At 38.8% G+C, this 18,651-nt stretch overlaps 1 protein-coding gene and 1 pseudogene across 1 annotated transcript in view; both read right to left on the bottom strand.

Annotated features, from left to right (window-relative positions):
• Window positions 1-17,652, bottom strand: part of CENPJ (centromere protein J) — a 67,529-nt gene extending 49,877 nt beyond the window's left edge. Inside the window, exons 1-7 of the mRNA XM_015565052.1 lie at window positions 17,141-17,652; window positions 16,213-16,336; window positions 12,646-12,945; window positions 10,284-10,395; window positions 7,474-7,576; window positions 5,752-7,381; window positions 2,918-3,050 (exon numbers count right to left, since the gene is read on the bottom strand). Of these exons, the coding sequence (XP_015420538.1) occupies window positions 2,918-3,050; window positions 5,752-7,381; window positions 7,474-7,576; window positions 10,284-10,395; window positions 12,646-12,945; window positions 16,213-16,336; window positions 17,141-17,584 (2,846 nt within the window). The 5' untranslated portion in view covers window positions 17,585-17,652. The remainder of the gene's footprint in view (window positions 1-2,917; window positions 3,051-5,751; window positions 7,382-7,473; window positions 7,577-10,283; window positions 10,396-12,645; window positions 12,946-16,212; window positions 16,337-17,140) is intronic.
• On the bottom strand, window positions 7,785-8,041 carry LOC102763692 (annotated as a pseudogene).
• Window positions 17,653-18,651: the final 999 nt, after the last annotated feature.

The raw sequence follows: 18,651 nt of genomic DNA, 5'->3' as shown, positions 1-18,651 counted from the left end.
CGGCCTGATCCCCCCTAACTGCTCACCTGCCTGCCTGATCACCCCTAACCACTCCCCTGCCTGCCTGATTGCCCCTAACTGCCTCTGCCTACCTGCCTGATCGCCCCAACTGCCTCTTCCTCGGCCCCCACCCCCGTGGCTTCATCCAGAAGGACGTCCAGAAGGTCATTAGGCTGTCCGGTCTAATTAGCATATTATGCTTTTATTATTATAGATTAGGGCACTCCTAAGGCTTAGGAAGAGCCACACTCAAGGGGCCAAAGAGCCACATGTGGCTCGCAAGCTGCAGTTTGCCGACCACGGTCCTAGGGCAAAGGAAACTAAGGAAAAAATAAACAAATGGGATTGCATCCAAATAAAAAGCTTCTGCACAGCAAAAGAAACCATCAACAACAAAAATAAGAGCCCACAGTATGGGAGAACATATTTGGCAATGAGATATCTGATAAAGGGTTAATATTCAAAATATATAAGGAACTCATACAACTTAACAAAAGGAAGACAAACCATCCAATTAAAAAAGGAGCAAAGGTACTAAATAAATACTTCTCCAAAGTGGACGTACACACAGCCAAGAGACATATGAGAAAATATTCAAAGTCACTGATCATCAGAGAGATGCAAATTAAAATGAAACTGAGTATCAACGCACACCTGTCAAAATGGCTATATCAACAAATCAACAAATGACAAGTGCTGGAGAGGATGTGGAAGAAAGGGAACCCTAGTGCACTGCTAGTGGGAATGCAGACTGGTGCAGCCATTATGGAAAATAGTATGGAGTTTCCTCAAAAAATTAAAAATGCAACTGCCATTCGACGCATTAATCCCACTTCTAGGAATATATCCTAAGAGACCCGAAACACCAATCAGAATGAAGGTATGCATCCCTATGTTCGTAGCAGCACAATTTACAATAACTAAGATCTGGAAACAGCCCAAGTGCCCATCAAAAGATGAATGGATAAAAAAAAAAAAATGTGGTACATGTATACCATGGAATACTATGCAGCTGTAAAAAAGAAGGATCTCTTACCCTTTGAGAGAGCATGGAGGGACCTGGAGAGTATTGTGCTAAGCGAAATAAGCCAGTCAGAAAAAGACAAGTATCACATTATTTCACTCATACCAGGTATGTGGAATCTAATGAACAAAATAAACTGATGAACAAAATAGATCCAGAGACATAGAAGCATAGAACAGACTGCGGAATCTCAGAGGCAAAGCGGGGGAGGATGGGTGGGTGGGAAGTGATCAACCAAAGAACTTGTAGGCATATATATATGCATAACCCATGGACACAGACAATAGGGTGGTGAAGGCCAGGGGACAAGGGTGGGCTATAAAGGGGAGAAGTGGGGACATATGTAATACTTTCAACAATAAAGATTTTTTTACAAAAACTTAAAAAAAAGAAAAAAGATATAAGTATCATAAATGAAAGAGAAGATATTCCAAAGATGCCTCAGAAAAAAGAAAAAAAAAGATCGTATTGTGAGCAATTATAATCCCAGATAAAATGGATAACCTAAATGAAATGGATAAATTTCTAGAAACATGCAACCTGCCAAAACTGAATATAGAAGAAATAGAAAATCTGAACAGATCAATAACAAATAGACTGCATCGGCAAAAATCTCCCAACAAAGAAAAGTCCAGGACCAGAAGGCTTCACATATAAGATTCTACCAAACATTCAAACAATTAATACCAATTCTTAAACTCTTCCAAAAAAGAAAACAGGAACACTTCCAAATTCATTTTATGAGGTTATTATCACTGATACCAAAGCCAAAGATACCACTAGAAAACTATAGGCCAATACAAACATAGATGTAAAAATCCTCAATGAAAGACTAGAAAACCAAATTCAACAGCTCATTAAAAGGATTATACAGGATGACCAAGTCAGATGCATCCTCTGAATGCAAAGTTGGTTCAGCATATGCAAACCAATTTATCTGATCTAAACTGGTGCAGCCACTGTGGAAACCAGTATGGTGGTTCCTTGCCTTGGCCAGCATGCTCAGTAGTTAAGAGCAACAGCCTGCGCACCGAAGGGTCCCAGTTCTATTCCAGGTCAAGGGCACGTACCTGGGTGTGGGTTCACTCCCTGCCCCTCATCAGGGCACATGTGGAAGGCAGTCAGTAGCAACCAGTAGATATGTAGTTTCTTCCCAACCCCCCACCTCCTCCACCACCACCGTCTAATTACTGGATTATACTGTGCATCTTCATGCTGATTTTGGCTTCTACTTGTTTTCAGCATGACCGTGCCTCTCTCTCTCTCTCTCTTTCTCTCCCCCCACCTCCCTTGCACCCTGTCTAAAAAATAAATGGAAAAAGAAAATTAATTACCATATGATCCAGCAATTCCACCCTGGATATATATCCAAAAGAATTAAAATTAGAAACTTGAACAGATATCTGTACACCAATGATAATAGCATTATTCACAATAACTCAAATGTCCAGAAGCAAAAAACACTAAGAGTTGTCAGCAACCACTAGAAGAGAGGAGAAAAAGCATGGTTCTGCTGACAACTTGACTTTGAATTTCTAAGCATTCAGAACCATGAGAAAATAAATTCCTGCTTTTTTAAGCCACCCAGTGTGTATGTACTTTGTTATAGCAGCCCTAGGAAATTAATACACTGGCTAATGTAGTACTTGAATTCATAACCCCAAACTGCTTTTCAAATTTCAATTTAAAATTCCATCACCAAGAGAATACCCTTTTAACATATCTTTGACCAGGAGTCATTTAATTTACTAAAAAAATTTACATGTGGTACAGATTTCATTTCCATTTATACTGTTAGATTGATAAAGATTGTTTCCAGTATTTTAGATAAGATCTTAAAGATATCAATTGAATCACTGTATATTTTTTCCCAAATTATAGACGCAAACATACCTGAGTTTTTCTAAGGCACTTTCTCGTTCACTGCGAAGTTTAGCTAAACATGTGTTCTCAGCTTTAAATTTTTCTATTTCCATTTCCAATTCAATAATTTTCTCTCTCAAAACTTCGGATCGAGCACTGTCACCTATAAAATAGGCCATAAACAGTGAATTTCACAATTGATCTTCAGCAGCAAAGACACTAGCTAGCTATTAACACTAAGAGCCAAAAATATGGTAAATACCTCCATTAAAATGCATTAGAAATAATATTTCAAGTAACAAAATTTTTCTAAATTTAATTGGCCTAACCTTCCAGATAAAACCAATCTAAATTTAAGAATAAAATTATTCTACCTCAAGAGTTTCAATCTGGCAATGAATTAACATTATATTTAAAAGGAAACCATTGGAACTAATTTTTTAAAGGCCAGTATATAGAAATAGCTTAAGAACACAAATAAGTCACAAAATATCTAAAGCACTAATTGATACCAAAAAGCAAAGTTGGTATCACTAATTGATACCACTAATCAAAGAAATACAAATTAAGACTATTTTGTTGTTGATCCTCACCTGAGGATATTTTCCATTGATTTTTAGAGAGAGTAGAAGGGCGGGGGAGAGACAGAGAGAGAGAAACATTGATGTGAGAGAGAAACATCAATTAGTTGCCTGTCGCATGTGCCCCAACCAGGCCCAGGGATCGAGCCTGCAACCAAGATACGTGCCCTTGACCAGAATCGAAACTGGGACCCTTCAGTCCATGGCATACTAACACTCTATCCACTACGCCAAACTGGCTAGGGCAAGACTTTTTTCAATACAATTTGCTATTTAAGAGAGTAAAATAGCCAATGTTTCTGTCCTTCAACTGCCCTTTTGGAAACAACCTGATTTCTATCACAAAACTAAAATACACATATCTACCCTTTGAACCTACTTCTAAAATTCTAATTAAAGAACTTGTAAAATCTTACAGCTTTGCACAAAGATATACATTGCAGAGGTATTTCTACTAATAAAAAAGAATTTGTCTAATATTAAGAAAATTGCTGCCCTGGCTGGCTTGGCTCAGTGGATAGAGCATCAGCCTATGGACTGAAGGGTCCCGGGTTCCATTCCAGTCTAGGGCACATGCCCAGGTTACGAGCTCAATCCCCAGTAGAGGGCAGGAGGCAGCCAATCAATGGTTCTCTCTCATCACTGATGTTTCTATCTCTCTCCCTCTTCCTTCCTCTCTGAAATCAATAAAAATATATTTTTAAAAATTACTGAATAAAATTATGTTACATTCATGTAATGCTATGCAATCATTTTTTAAGTACAGTGTTAATGATAGAGCAAACACGTTTTATACTTGTTCAAAACATATGAGGCACGTTATAATACATGTGTCTACAATATTTAAAATATATAGGAAAAATGACTGAAAAAAAATATCCCAAAATGTTATCACAGGGCAGTTCAGTTACCTTTGGGCAGTTAGTTCAGTTATAAACATTTTTGCTTCTATACTTTTTAAACTTCCAAAGCTTTTGCAAAAAGTGCTACTTTTAAATTCAGAGTATTTTTAAAAATACCTAGCTATAATTTATATTTTAAAGCACCTATGCTTTGCAAGACAATCAGAGTTTATAATATAACATGATAGAATAGAAAAACTTTTCAATATAGGTTTAAAAAGTCCATCACATCAATTGAATACTATACAGCCATTGAATGAACCAAAGCAGATGTATGTGTGTGTTAAAACAATCTTCAAAATATATTATAAGATGAAGAATGTTATTTTTTAGTCATGTTTTCATTTGTATAGAAAGGAAATTACACTCACACATATGTTTTCATATGTATGGCATGTTTTTAGCATATACAAATGAAATGGGGATGTGGATGCTTCTAGGAAAGGGGACTAGGAGCCCAGATCTGGTGAAAGAAAGAAACTTGGATTATATTGTATTTCTTCTTAGTCATGTTTTAGCATGTTAATGCATGAGGCAGTAAAAAAAAAAAAATTTAAGTAAAAATATAGTCATTTAAAAAAAGTGTGCAAAAAAGAAAGTGTGCAGAAAGTTTACTCCACAATAACACAAACCATAAATTGAATACTCCCTGGTTGTAAAAGAAACTTAAATGTTATCTCATCTATATATATAAAAGCCTAAGCAACTGAAGAACCAGTCGACTGCAGCCGCTTCCCCTCGCAAGGAAGAAATTATATAAAAGCAGCCACCAGGTGACTCCCAACAACCGGCATGAACATCAGCAAGATGGATCCAGATCCCAGGCCGGCAAGGGCATCCCACCGCCCATCCAGAGGGCCAATGGTGTCCTACCCCCCACTTCGGGATGGGCGCCAGACCCAGGGCTCACAGCTGGAGAGCACCACTACAGTGGCACAAGCCTCTCCCAATAAGGGCTGGGCATAAGCCTGCGGCAGGTGCAGCAGGACCAGGACGAGCGGGAGCAGCAGGCAGGAATGGCAGGCAGCGTTGGACTGCCGGTTTCATCCCAATCCCTGCAGGCCATGCCGAGGGACCCCACCCGTGCATGAATTCGTGCACCAGGCCTATAGTTTCATAATAAAGCAATTAATTTTAAAGCCTTGAGAATAAGATGCAAGCTTAAATGTGAAAAATCTAAAACCACAATTCATTCAAACCTCTTATACTAGTGACTATTGCATTATTTAGATCCACAAATCAAATTTTAACAAATCACCTATCATTAGACTTTACTGAGCAACCAGAAAAGTTAGGATTTTAAGCATTCTGACAACATACTGATAAAATAAATGTTAAACTTGTAACATTCTGCTACATATTTTATAATGCTCTGACTCACCAGGGGGTTGGTCTTGAATGTTTAACTTGGGTTCATTTCCCACATGTGAATCTGACTTTGATTTTGGTTTTGGTTTCAAAGAAGGGAAGAATTTCATCATCAGATCTGATGGAGGAGGACTTGTGCCTCTGCTGAATTGGTTCAAGTCTTCCTTCTTGACTGGTGCAACTTTCCTTTTTATTGTTTTGTCCATTATACATATCTCACTCTTATTAGGGTAGATTGTCTGGGGAGTTCCATAAATGGCTTCATTCCCAAGCATAACATCATTTTTAAATGAATTCTCTTCAAGATCCGTCCAAGTTCTTTCATCATCAAAGTCAATTTTACTCACAGTTACAGATGAGGGTCTTCTTGAGGACTCAGAAATTTTATTTTTCAAGCTTTCTGTTATGATAGACTCATCACCACTATAATCTTTATCAGACAAATCCAAATCCACATCTCTCCTTTTATCTTCTTCTTGAGTCCCAGTGTTCCTGAAAGGTCCCTTACCTTCACATACTTGTGGGCTATCTTCTCTGCTACTCAAACCCCTTTCACTATTCTCAGTTGATGGTTTTATGATAATGCCCAGTTGTTCCTCAGAGTCTGTGCTACTGTCAGTGTTCATTACACCATCATTGTTTGCATTCCATCTCATCTGATTTTCAGAAGTGCTCATTTGGAACACTTTCTTACTGACTTTACAAGACGGTGTCCCCAATCCCTCAGGTAAAAACACTGAATTAATTTCTTTGGGTGTAACCTCACACTCACCCTCATTTTCACATTCAATACGGTCTAGATGCTCATTTTTGTTACACTGACTAATAGGACCCAGTGTCATCATCTTTTGCTGCTGCACAGCTTTGACAGGAGTAGAAGACAGCCGATGATCTTTGCAGATCTGTTGGTCCCTCTCTAAGATCTTCAATACAAATGAGGAATTGCTGGAAAATGATATTTCATCAGCCGCTTGCTCTAAAAACAAAAATTCATCTAATTCCAAAATTTCCTTTTCTTTTTCTCGTTCCCAATTCTCTAACTTTTTCTGAAGAGAAATGTCAAGAGAAGATTCTGACTCTTTCAAGGTCTCACTTACTGAGCTCTTAGAAGCCTTGCAGCCAACCAGCCCTGTCAAAAGGGGAAGGCTATCTTTAACTTGTGTGTTATTCCAAACTTTGCAACCAATATCACAAGGTTTTGAACACTCGGGTTCATTTTCTTTATTATTAGATTCTAATTTTTTTTCTAACTTGATCTGTTCTCTAAATTGCCCATCACATTTCTCCCCCGCCAGTATTTTCAATCCTGATGGAAAGAGACCTTTCCTATTATTACTCTTAAGCACTTTTGTCTTCTGACTTAGTGTGACAGAACCACTGTTGGTTCTAGCTTTATTGTTCTTTTTAACAGGAGGGTTCTCTGTACATAGTTCTTTATTTATAAGAGCAGTTTTCCGCTGGAATTGTTGTCTGTCTATTTTAAACACAGGTTGGTCCTCTGAAATGCTCTGACTAGTCACTAGTTTACTGTCCTTCCCTTTCTGAAACTTAGATTTAGCATTAGTAAATCTAGCTAAACCTTCTCCTCGTTTTAAGAATGGTTGTTTTGGTTTTTCTTTGATTAGCAATGATCCTTCTGCTTCCTACAATAAAGAACAAAATTTTAATTAATTCTGGTATATTTAAAGAAAATTAAACAAATCTCTAGTCTTAGATAATTTAATCAAATGCTAACCCTCAGCTGTTTCTGTTTCAATTCTTGTTCTTCCAACTGAATTTGTTCTTCCAAGTAATCTTCAAATGTCTGTTTCCTTTCTCTAATAGCAGCTTTAATAGGCCTAATCATAAAAATAAAGTTATTTAACATGCAAATCATGACGTGATGAATATTTTACACTTAGTGTGCCTGAAACGGACTCTGGACTGCACTGAAAACTAACCTTTTTCAAAGTCACAAAACCCCTCCTTGAAAAATATTTTTTCAAGTTGAAAACCAAAATTTTATTTTCTAGAAATATATGTTTAAAAAATTCCCCACAGAAGATGCTATTCTCTCATTTCTCTATCTTCTTCCTCTTCTTCAACACCTGATATAAAGGACATTATTTACACTTTATTATATCTTCACCCAGGTCTCCCGACAAGGCTCCATCTATGTATTATTCTGTGTTTGCAAGCTGTATTTTCATATAGCCATCTACAGATACAGGTAGATGTATTCCATTCCCCACTTAAGTTTCAACCATTACTGGCTTTCCTGTTCATTCCCTGAGGAAAGGTTTGGGATTGAGGGGCAAACCCATCTCAACAACAAGCAAATGTTGCAGGCTACTTGCCACGAACCAGCTGTCATCCATTCCTCTTGAATGGAACACCTCCCCTTTAAAAATTTAATGAAAGCTACAGTTCCACTCCATCCCCCAAAATACAGAAATATACAGTACTCTACATGATTTGAAAAAAAACCTTCTGCAGTCTATCTGTGGACCTCAGATTAACTTTTGAAGTAACGTATTCATTACATAACTTTAAAATTTATTTTAAAAATAGTTCATTATAGCCTTAGCTGGTTTGGCTCAGTGAATAGAGCATTGACCTGTAGACTGAAAGGTCCCAGGTTCAATTCTGGTCAAGGGCATGTAACTTGGTTGCAGGCTCCTCCCTGGCCTGGGCCCTGGTCTGGGCACGTGCAGGAGGCAACCAATTGATGTGTTTCTCTCACATCAGTGTTTCTGTCTTTCCCTCTCTCTTCCTCTGTCTCTAAAAATCAATGGAAAAATATCCTCAAATGAGGGTTTAAAAAAAATAGTTCATTATATACACATTTTTTAATTTTAAAAGATCATTAACAATGTGCCCCGGCTAGTTGCTCAGCGGTTAGAGCATCAGCCTGCCAACCAAAGGGTCGAGGGTTCGATTCCAGTGAAGGGCATGTACCTCAGTTGCAGGTTTAATCCCCAGGCCCAGTTGGGGTTCATGTAGGAGGCAACCAATCAGTGTGTCTCACATCACTGTTTCTCTCCTCCCCACCTCCCTCCTTCCCACTTTGTCTGAAAATCAATGGAAAAAATATCCTTGGATGAGGATAAACCAAAAAAAAGTCATTTGCCCCCTGGCCAGTGTGGTTCAGTTGGTTGGAGCATTGTCGCATATACCAAAATGTGGCAGTTCGGTTACCAGTCAGGGCACATACCCAGGCTGTGGGTTCAATCCCCAGTTGGGTTGCATATGGGAGGCAGCTGATCGATGTTTCTCTCTCACATTGATGTTTCTTTCTCTCCCTCTCTCTCTCTCTCTCTCTCTCTCTCTCTCTCCCCCTCTCTCTCTTCCATCCTCTAAAATCAATAAAAATAAAGATAAACATTTTTAAAGTAATCTGCCGATCAATAACATATCAAAAGATTTCAAATATTTAAGAAAATAATAAACAACTTTAATATTGATATTTTATCCATGTCATAAAGTTTTTAAATTCTATCACAAGACTTACACAATTTTAATTTATGTGACATCAATGTGAGACACCAATATTTAACATGTTTTACCCCTAACTATTTGAGAGAAAATTTTATCCAGATATTTGTTAGATGAGAAAACTTTGCTCAGTTCTTCAATGTCAAAACCACTTAAACTGATAAATCTCCCCAACTTCTTTCTGTTGCTGACAGTATGTGATAAGTTGTATCTTCAACCTTATATGTACTGGTAAAAGCATCTTCAAGCAAAAACAAGAAAACCATGGATCTTTCAAAAAAAGAAAGTGCTCGCCGAAACCGGTTTGGCTCAGTGGATAGAGCGTCGGCCTTCGGACTGAAGGGTCCCAGGTTCGATTCCGGTCGGGGGCATGTACCTGGGTTGCGGGCACATCTCAGTAGGAGATGTGCGGGAGGCAGCTGATTGATGTTTCTCTCTCATCGATGTTTCTAACTCTCTATCCCCCCCCTTCCTCTCTGTAAAAAATCAATAAAAATATATTTGAAAAAAAAAAAAAAAAGAAAGTGCTCAATAATAATGGTTGGCTATTATATTAAACTAGAGGCCCGGTGCACAAATTCATGCACCAGTGGGGTCCCTCAGCCTGGCCTGCAGGATTGGGCCAAAACCAGCTCTCTGACATCCCCTGAGGGATCCCGAATTGCGAGAGGGCGCAGACCAGGCTGAGGGACCCCACCAGTGCACGGTCGGGGCCAGGGAGGGACGCAGGAGGTTGGCCAGCTGAGGAGGGACCGCGGGAGGGCTCCAGGGCGTGTCCGGCCCATCTCGCTCAGTCCCAATCAGCCAGACCCCAGCAGCAAGCTAACCTACTGGTCAGAGTGCCTGCCCCCTGGTAGTCAGTGCACATCATTGCAACTGGTCGACTGGTTGACTATCTGGCCCCTGATGGTCAATGCATGTCATAGCAAGGAGTGGAGCGGCCTTAGCATATCTTTGGCATATTATGCTTTGATTGGTTGAACAGATGACTGGACGACCAGACACTTAGCATATTAGGCTTTTATTATTTAGGATTATCACATGTCTTATTCCTTTTAATGTGGGTAATACCTTTCTTCATTATTAACCACTTCTGAGGAATCACCAAATTTTTTTAAGTTCACAGCGTTCCCTTCCTGAATCTGGTTTGTCATTTTCTCCCAACATGGTAAAGTATCTTCACCTAAGATAAAAATTAGGAACAATTCAGTTTTTTTAAAAAGCATATTAATGTCTTAAAAGTTGAGAATTTTACAAGTTGCTAAGCTTAGAAAACATTGGTTAAAAGTAGGGTATGCCAAAGAGTTCAGAACTCTCAAGGATTTCTTTAATATGATAAAGAAAAACTACAAAACCCTGCCTGGCTGATGTGGCATAGTGGATTGAGTGTCATCCCATTCACCAAGAGGTTGCTGGTTCAATTCCCAGTCAGGGCACATGCCCCAGTTGCAGGCTCCATACCCAATAGGAGCCATGCAGGAAGTGGCCGATCAATGTTTCTCTCTCATCAATGTTCTATCTCTCCTTTTCCCTTCCTCTCTCTCTCTCTCTCAAATTAATAAACAATGGACACGGACAACGGGGGGGTGAGGGCATGAATGGGGGAGTAGGGGATAACGTGAGGATAAGGACACATATGTAGTATCTTAATCAATAAAAATATTTTTTAAAAGAAAGGAAGAAAGAAAAAAAGAAAAAGAAAAACTACATTAAAACACAATATTCTTTTTTTTAATTGATTTTTAGAAAGAGAGGGAGGAGAGATAGAAACATTGCTTTTACTTTTAAAAAAATACCTTTAAAAGGCATTTGGGGATAATATGGGGAATAGATTTGAATATTACAAAATTATTGTTAATGTTCCTGGGTATAATAATAGTATTATGGTAATATAAAAGATTGTCCTAATTTTTACTTGATGCATGCTGAAATATTTGAAATGCAATGAAATGACTCAGCAAAACTATATATAGATGTAGATGAATAGATACATATATCCACACACATACGAAGTGTGTGTGTGTATGTGTGTGTGTGTATATATATATATACACACACACATACACACACACACACACAAAGTAAATATTGGCAAATTATTAACTGCTAAATCTAGGTGGTAGGTATACTGGTAATCATTGCAGTGGTCTTTCAAGTTTTCTAGATGTTTGAAATTTTCCAAAATAAAAGATTAGAGGGTATACTGTAGTGTGTAATTCCATATCAAGGAATTACTCTAAATTAGGAATAAAATATTATGCACAATACTAAGCAGTAAGAATAGAAACCTCTTGTCATATTATATTTATCATAACTTAACTCAAAAGAATATATTCTTGAAAATTGGATATTAAATTTAAAATACTGAAAATGACTCAGTATTTCACAAAGAACATTACATACTGATATTCTACTTAACTATTATAATGATGAAGTAATTAAAATTATGGTTACAAAGATTACAGAATATACCATAAGCATTTTCTATGTTGAGTGGAAAAGACCACAATTTACTATACAATATTCTATAATTACAAAATGTGAAGTGGGGACCAGAAAAAAAGACTAGTGCCCTGGCCAGTGTTGCTCAATGTCTGTTAGAGTGTCGGCCCACACATCAAAGGGCTGAGGGTTCAATTCCCAGTCAAGGGCACATATCTGAGTTTTGGGTTCGTTGGTTCCTTCCCCATCCCCTGGTCGGGGCATGTGTGGGAGTCAACCAATCAATGTGCCTCTCTCACACTAACGTTTCTCCCTCCCTCCCTCCCTCCCTCCCTCTCTCCCTCCCTCCCTCTTTCTTCCTCTCCATCTCACTCTCCCCTTCCCTTCCACTCTCTCTGAGAAGCAATGGAAAAAATATCATCTAGTGAGGATTAACAAAAAAAGGGGGGGCAGAAAAAAATATATCAGAAATCACATGAGAACTCCATGAGTTTTGACCATCAGACACTGAGTGCTAGTTCTATGACAAGAATGTGCTGGATACTAGGAATATAGAGGAATGGTGAAGACAAACCAAGTGTCTGGGTTAAAGGGGATTTTTTATGAGTAATAAATCCCATCATCAACTTTTTTCTTGCATATTACATCTTCTGTCAAGTGACCCCACCACCACATACATTTTAAATCAACCTCAACCTATTTCTAAGCTCTCAAAGAAAAATGGTCAACAGAACTTTTTGCCTTCCTTTTAGAAGTTCCCAGGCTGCCATGCAAGTTTTGAAGTCAGCATGAGTACTGAGATTGTTCTTGGACAGTCACAAATTCTGTGTCCGACTCTTCATCCAATTCAGGCTCAGTGGCTATGCATCATGTAGGATCTCACATTTTTCTCCAAGGGCACAGGAGAAAAATTCATAAAGGACTCTTCTTGTTTTACGGCAACTTGGTAAACATTCTTGGTTAAGTGAAGAGAGAAATATAAGTAACTCACCTTTAAGATAGTTATGGTTTTCTTCCTTCAAATCATTTTTTTTCACAAGTGCTTCTTGATATTGTGCCTCATAAAACAAACTGGGAGAAGCACCACTTTTTGAAGTTAAGACAAAATCTTGAGGAGTAGTTCTACAGAAGTTGTTTTGTTCATTGGACAAAGTGTTGGAAGTGTATGTTTTTTCTTGGGTTTGATTCTGGTAGATATATGATGGTAAGAAGGGTTTCGGTTTCTCTATGGTGGCTGAACTTCCTGGAGAACTGTACTTCTGGCTCTGATCATCAGGTAGCAGAGTTAAACCTTGCAATTAAAAAAATCAACAAACTGATGTCTCTCTAACATTTCACTTCTGCCCGTCAGTGATCCCACCACAAAGTTTTCTCCAAAGTGATAAAGTATTTTTTCCTCCTTATTAGGAAAATGTGTTTAACAAAACCATAAAAACTTAAAAGTCCAAAGTGACCCTCAAATCATTTTAATTGAGAACATGGTTACACTATGATTCACGTGCAGACAGTGTATATAAGGCAAAGCTGCAGCACAGCCTAACTCAATAAGGCACCACTCATGCACCAAATGTGAGCAGCACTCCTGGTGTCCTAAGCTCTGCAGTCCCATGACAAACACAGTTAGACAGCTTCAATGCAGATAGTTACAAATGATCTAAACTGTTCCCTAATGGTCATGTTCTGTGTTACAGCATATAAAAGTATCTTCCCTTCAGATTACCGTTGACGTTTTGGTGTCCTCAGGAAAGGAATTATGGGTGATTTTTCTGTTTTGTACTTTTCTGTAGTTTAAATTTCCTGTAGTATTCTTCTCCTGTTTTGTTTCTTAAGTCTGTGCTTTTGAAATAACCCAATAAACAGAGAGAAGATTCCCCATGTACTTATCTCTTGGAGGTTAGGTGACAATACTAGCCATACTAGCCATCCTGCCTTGCTGTACCAGCCCCTTGACATCCTGCTACTGCCCCTCTATTCTCCTTTTGTCTCAATTAAATTTAGAATGAGCACAGGATGGAAAATGTTTCATAAAAGAACCATGCCACTTATCTACCTTACTCCTAGCCCACAAATAAAACTGGACATCAGGTAGATCCTTATTAAATATCAGGTTCAACTTCCTCCCTTTATAACAATACTCTCTCCATTTAAATATTCTTGATTCTTAATGGTCATCCCACTTCAATCTGAACATATCACTGATAAAAGAGCAGTATCCCAAAGCAGCAATTCTCAAAGTGTGGTCTATAAACCCTGGAGGTCTCCAAGACTCTTTCAGGGCATCAGGCACCAGGTCAAACTATTTTTATAAAGTACTAGAGACCCAGTACATGAAAATTCATGCACTGGATGGGGAGGGTCCCTCAGCCCGGCCTGCCCCCTCTCACAGTCCGGGAACCCTCAGGGGCGGGAGGCGACCCAGCAATCAGGGGAAGGCGACGCCCCATCACACCTCTGCTGCTGCCACTGCCGGCAGCACAAGCCTCGGCCAGCCCTGGTTACCTGAGCCTCAGGCGGTCCAGCCATCCAAGGCTTGCCTGCACCTCTGGCTGGCCCTGGGCTGCTGGGAGTTGAGGGCACTGGGGACTCCAGAGGCAGGCACCCCGGCGGGGCTGAGGAGACTGGGCACCGCCATCTTGTGGCTGTGGGCACCATCTTTGAGGGTGGGGCAGTCAATTAGCATATTCCCTCCTTATTGGCTATGGGTGCCACCATCTTTGCGATGGTGTGAGGGTCAATTAGCATATTCCCTCTTTATTAGACAGGATTAATCAAGTATTTTCATGTTTCACTGTGCTGATATAGGCACTGATGGTGCAAAAGCAAAGTGGAAACTCCTGGTGGCTTCGCTCAAAAGCAGAACCTTGGGATACAACTGTACCAGCAGTCAGTGTATTAGTCATCACCATGCACTCAGTTTTTTTCAAAAAGGTTTTTCTTAAGAATTCACACAGACTAAGCCTCCTTAAACAGATGAGAATGCTCTTCAAAAAAAAATTTTTTTTAGCCTCTTCTAAATAAATTCAAGGTTTCTCTTCAGGCACTCCCAAAACAGTTCTGCTCTGCACATGCACTTGATATTCACCAGCGAAAGCAAAGGGTTCCTGGAAAGCAAAGAAATCTACTCTGTGCCTGGGTGAAGAACCAAGCCCTATATGAACCAGACCCTGGCAGTAGTTCGAGAAGCCATATTCTTTTTGCTGTTGTTAATCCTTACCCGAGGATATTTTTTCCATTGATTTTTAGAGATAGTGGAAGGGAGGGAGAAACATTGATGTGAGAGAGAGACACTGATTGGTTGCCTCCCACACACTCTTGGATTGGGGCCAGGGATTAAACCCATAACCCAGGTACATGCCCTTGACCAAGAATCAAACCCAAAACCCTTCAATACATGGGCTAACACACTAACAAACTCTAAAATCCAATTTTTTATGAGCAACACAGGCCAGGGGAGGGAGCTATATTCTTTATTAGTGTGTGATCCCTTGATGCATCCAGCTCTCCCGTTTCTCCTTTCCCTCTAGTTTGTTTTCAGTAAACTCTTTCTTTTGCATGTTTTGCTTCCTCTCTTGATTTCTATCTTGGAGGAGGGGCAGCAAGAATCCAGTCACTGGTGACATCCAAAATCACTAAACCACTCGTCTCATCCCTACCACTCCCATCACTCCCAGAGTCCCAGCCAGTCACACCCTGCACACTCATTTGCCAATGTCTTATCTTCTTTATATTCTCAATGCCCATGCAACCTCTGAACACAATAGGCACTGTCCTGAATCAGTGAAGTATGGCTCTTCAAAGGTAGCACCAAGGAGACACACATTGTTCCAGACCACTGGTTTTCAAACTGTGGGACACAATCCATTAGTCATTTTATTATCAGATGCAACAGGTCAGGACTGGCTTTTTTATTTTTTATTTTTTTTACATAGAATAGAATAAATAAAATAGAAAAGATTCTTGCTACATGCCAGGATCACTAATAAAGACTGATTTATGAAATTTCTTTGAAATTATGAGTCGTGATTTAAAATGTTTTTGTTACTATGAAGAATGATCAACAAACTTTCAAAACCACTGCTCCAGACACATTTTAACAGACTTTTCCCCTGATAAGCACATCATGCTATTCACTGATTGAACATAGAAAAGAATTCTGTCATCTGCTAAACAAAAAATATTTCTGGTATGGTACTTTAGCTGAATAGAGTGGCTTCTACACATATTTACCTCTATGATGCAGAGCAGTTATTGTAAACCAGCAGCCCTAGACCAACTTTGGCTCTAGATCTTTTATTCTACTAGGTCTTTTTTAAATTTTATTTCACAAATAAATGAATATTTTTAAGGACACATATGCTCCAGAACAGTACAGCTTTCACTTGTCCCAATTATATTACACCACCACTGTTTCAGGTATCTGCACAGTCTCTAAAGAAACTGGAGTTTGCAACATATGAAAGAGAATAGTAGAAATAACCTGTCAAACAATTCAAGATAAGAAATATGTATAACCGCCAATCATTGTACTAATTGGAGACCCCACATAAGCAAAAAATACCTGGGAGTGTGTGCTGCCCAGACACCATAGTGAGCAGCTTCTCTTGCTCTTCCATGAGTCTTTGCAGTTGTTCCAACTGTTGCCTCTTCAGTTGTTCCTGCTTCTTCTGCTGCACCTCTTTCAGCTTTTTAAACATAAAATTATTAAATTAATGACTTTACATTTTTTATGAACCTTCACTCTTTACCTTTATCTTAATCCCTCCCATCTCCCTTTTTATATCTTCCCTAATAAAGAGTATCAAAAAATTTTTAAAAAAAAGAGTTTCAAAGAGGGATCCCTAAGTAACTAAATCTGCCACCAAAACTCTAAAATCCAATTTTTTATGATGGAAACCATATTGACTCTCTCAACTAAGAAACAGAAAAAGTCATATAAATCCTTTGATTCTTAAAATAGGATAGGTAATCAGAACATTTATGATCAAACATTTTCCCCTAGCCCTGGCCAGTTTGGCTCAGTGGATAGAGTGTCGGCCTGCAGACTGAAGGGTCCCAGGTTCGATTCCGGTCAAGGGCATGTACCTTGGTTGCAGGCACATCCCCAGTAGTGGGTGTGCAGGAGGCAGCTAATCAATGTTTCTCTCTCATCAATGTTTCTGATTCTCTATTCCCGCTCCCTTCCTCTCTGTAAAAAATCAACAAAATATATATTTTTTAAAAATAAACATTTTCCCTTAATATTTGATCAACAAATTCTAATTTAGTTTTTACCAAATGAGGTAGAAACTTGAAGATATTGTCTGAAATGTTATATTTGTCTTACATATTAAACATACTTTAATGTTACATTAGACAAAGGCAAAATTTGGTATTTTGAGCATTTCACACTAAAGGGGAAGAAGCAAGAGAGCCTGAAACTGGTGCCTTTCATCATAGACAAAAACCTGCAATAACACATATACATATTAGGCCAAGTCCTATTGTACCTGTTCAAGCTTTTTAAAAAGTGGGTCTTTATAAGCCACTTCTTTGCATTCACTTGCAAGATCTGAGATAAAGTCACTTTTGTTATCTTCCCAGTGTCCAGGAGCTTCCTGACATGCTACTGATTGTGGTCCCTTTTTAGGCAAAGGAAAGACTGTGTCTGTTTCAGATTTATCTGACTGAAATCTGTGTGGGCTGTTAGACTCCAACTTCTGTTCTTCATGAAGTGAATCTTCTTTACTTATAAAGTTCAAGCTATTTGAAAAATCAGTGCCTTTAACAGGAAAGCTGGTGGAAATGTTCACATTTGCTCGCTTATCTTCATCTGCTTCCAAAATAGGAAATCCATGATTTAATATGACTCCAGCCCGAGAAGGATTGGTGATCCACTGGGTTAGGAAGTTCTGCCTACTGTTCAACTCTGAAGAAGTTGGCATCAGGAACATTTTAGTCCAATTTTCTACTGTATTTAAATAATGTAAAAACTAGAAAAACTATTAATTTCCAATACCTGTAGAAGACAGCCAACAAAAAGTATTAAAGATATTCTATCCACACCTTGACCCAGCACAAAAAAACATACTGAATATTTCATATGCAAAAGACTTTAGCAAAGCTCTTGGCATTAAACTACATGTTTTTTAAAGTGTCTTAAATATCCAAGTTCAGTAGATAAAAACTGAAGTTTCCTTCTCATCTAATCATTCTGATGACTTTATACAAATGCTAAATCATGTGACCTAAAACTATGGAAGCTAAGCCACCTTTCAGTGGTTCTCAACCTGTGGGTCGTGAACAATGAAAATACATCCTGCATATCAGATATTTACATTACGATTCATAATAGTAGCAAAATTACAGTTATGAAGTAGCAACAAAAATAATTTTATGGTTGGGGGACACCACAACATGAGGAACTGTATTAAAGGGTCCCGGCATTAGGAAGGTTGAGAACCACTAAGTTATTCGATTACCAAAGGAAAAAAAGCCATTCTCAATATAAAACACCCACATTAAACACTTTCATGCTTCTAGCCCTAGTACAACATTGCTTCTTTGCCCAACTCGGGAACCCACGCTCTCCCAAATTCCAGGACAAAAGTCACCATCCCCCATGGCTTTACCTGGCCGGGTTTTCTAATGCCCCTTACTCCTACATCATACTAACCACATACTCACTAGGCAGTCCCTTCTCTATGCCTAGGGGTCTCTGTCATTACTACTTTGGCATTCATCCCACTATTAGTAGTATTTTGCTTTTGTGTTCATAATCTACCCAGCTATGAGTTCCTTAAAGATATCTGTATATTCACCACTGCCTAGCACCATCCATTCCAGGCAGAGAGGAGAAACCTGATGTTTGCCAAAATTAACTTAAATTAAATCACAACTAAGGTTAAATTATTGAAAATAAATTCAGTAAAGTATCAGAGGCCCGGTGCACGAAATTTATGCATGGGTAGAGTCCCTAGGCCTGGCCGGTGATCAGGTTCAATCAGGCCCTACCGCTACT

This window comes from Myotis davidii, unplaced genomic scaffold, assembly GCF_000327345.1.
Source record: "Myotis davidii unplaced genomic scaffold, ASM32734v1 scaffold840, whole genome shotgun sequence".
NCBI classification, from domain to species: Eukaryota; Metazoa; Chordata; class Mammalia; order Chiroptera; family Vespertilionidae; genus Myotis; species Myotis davidii.
Note: the sequence above shows the minus strand (reverse complement) of the source record. Positions and strands in the feature narration are given on the sequence as shown.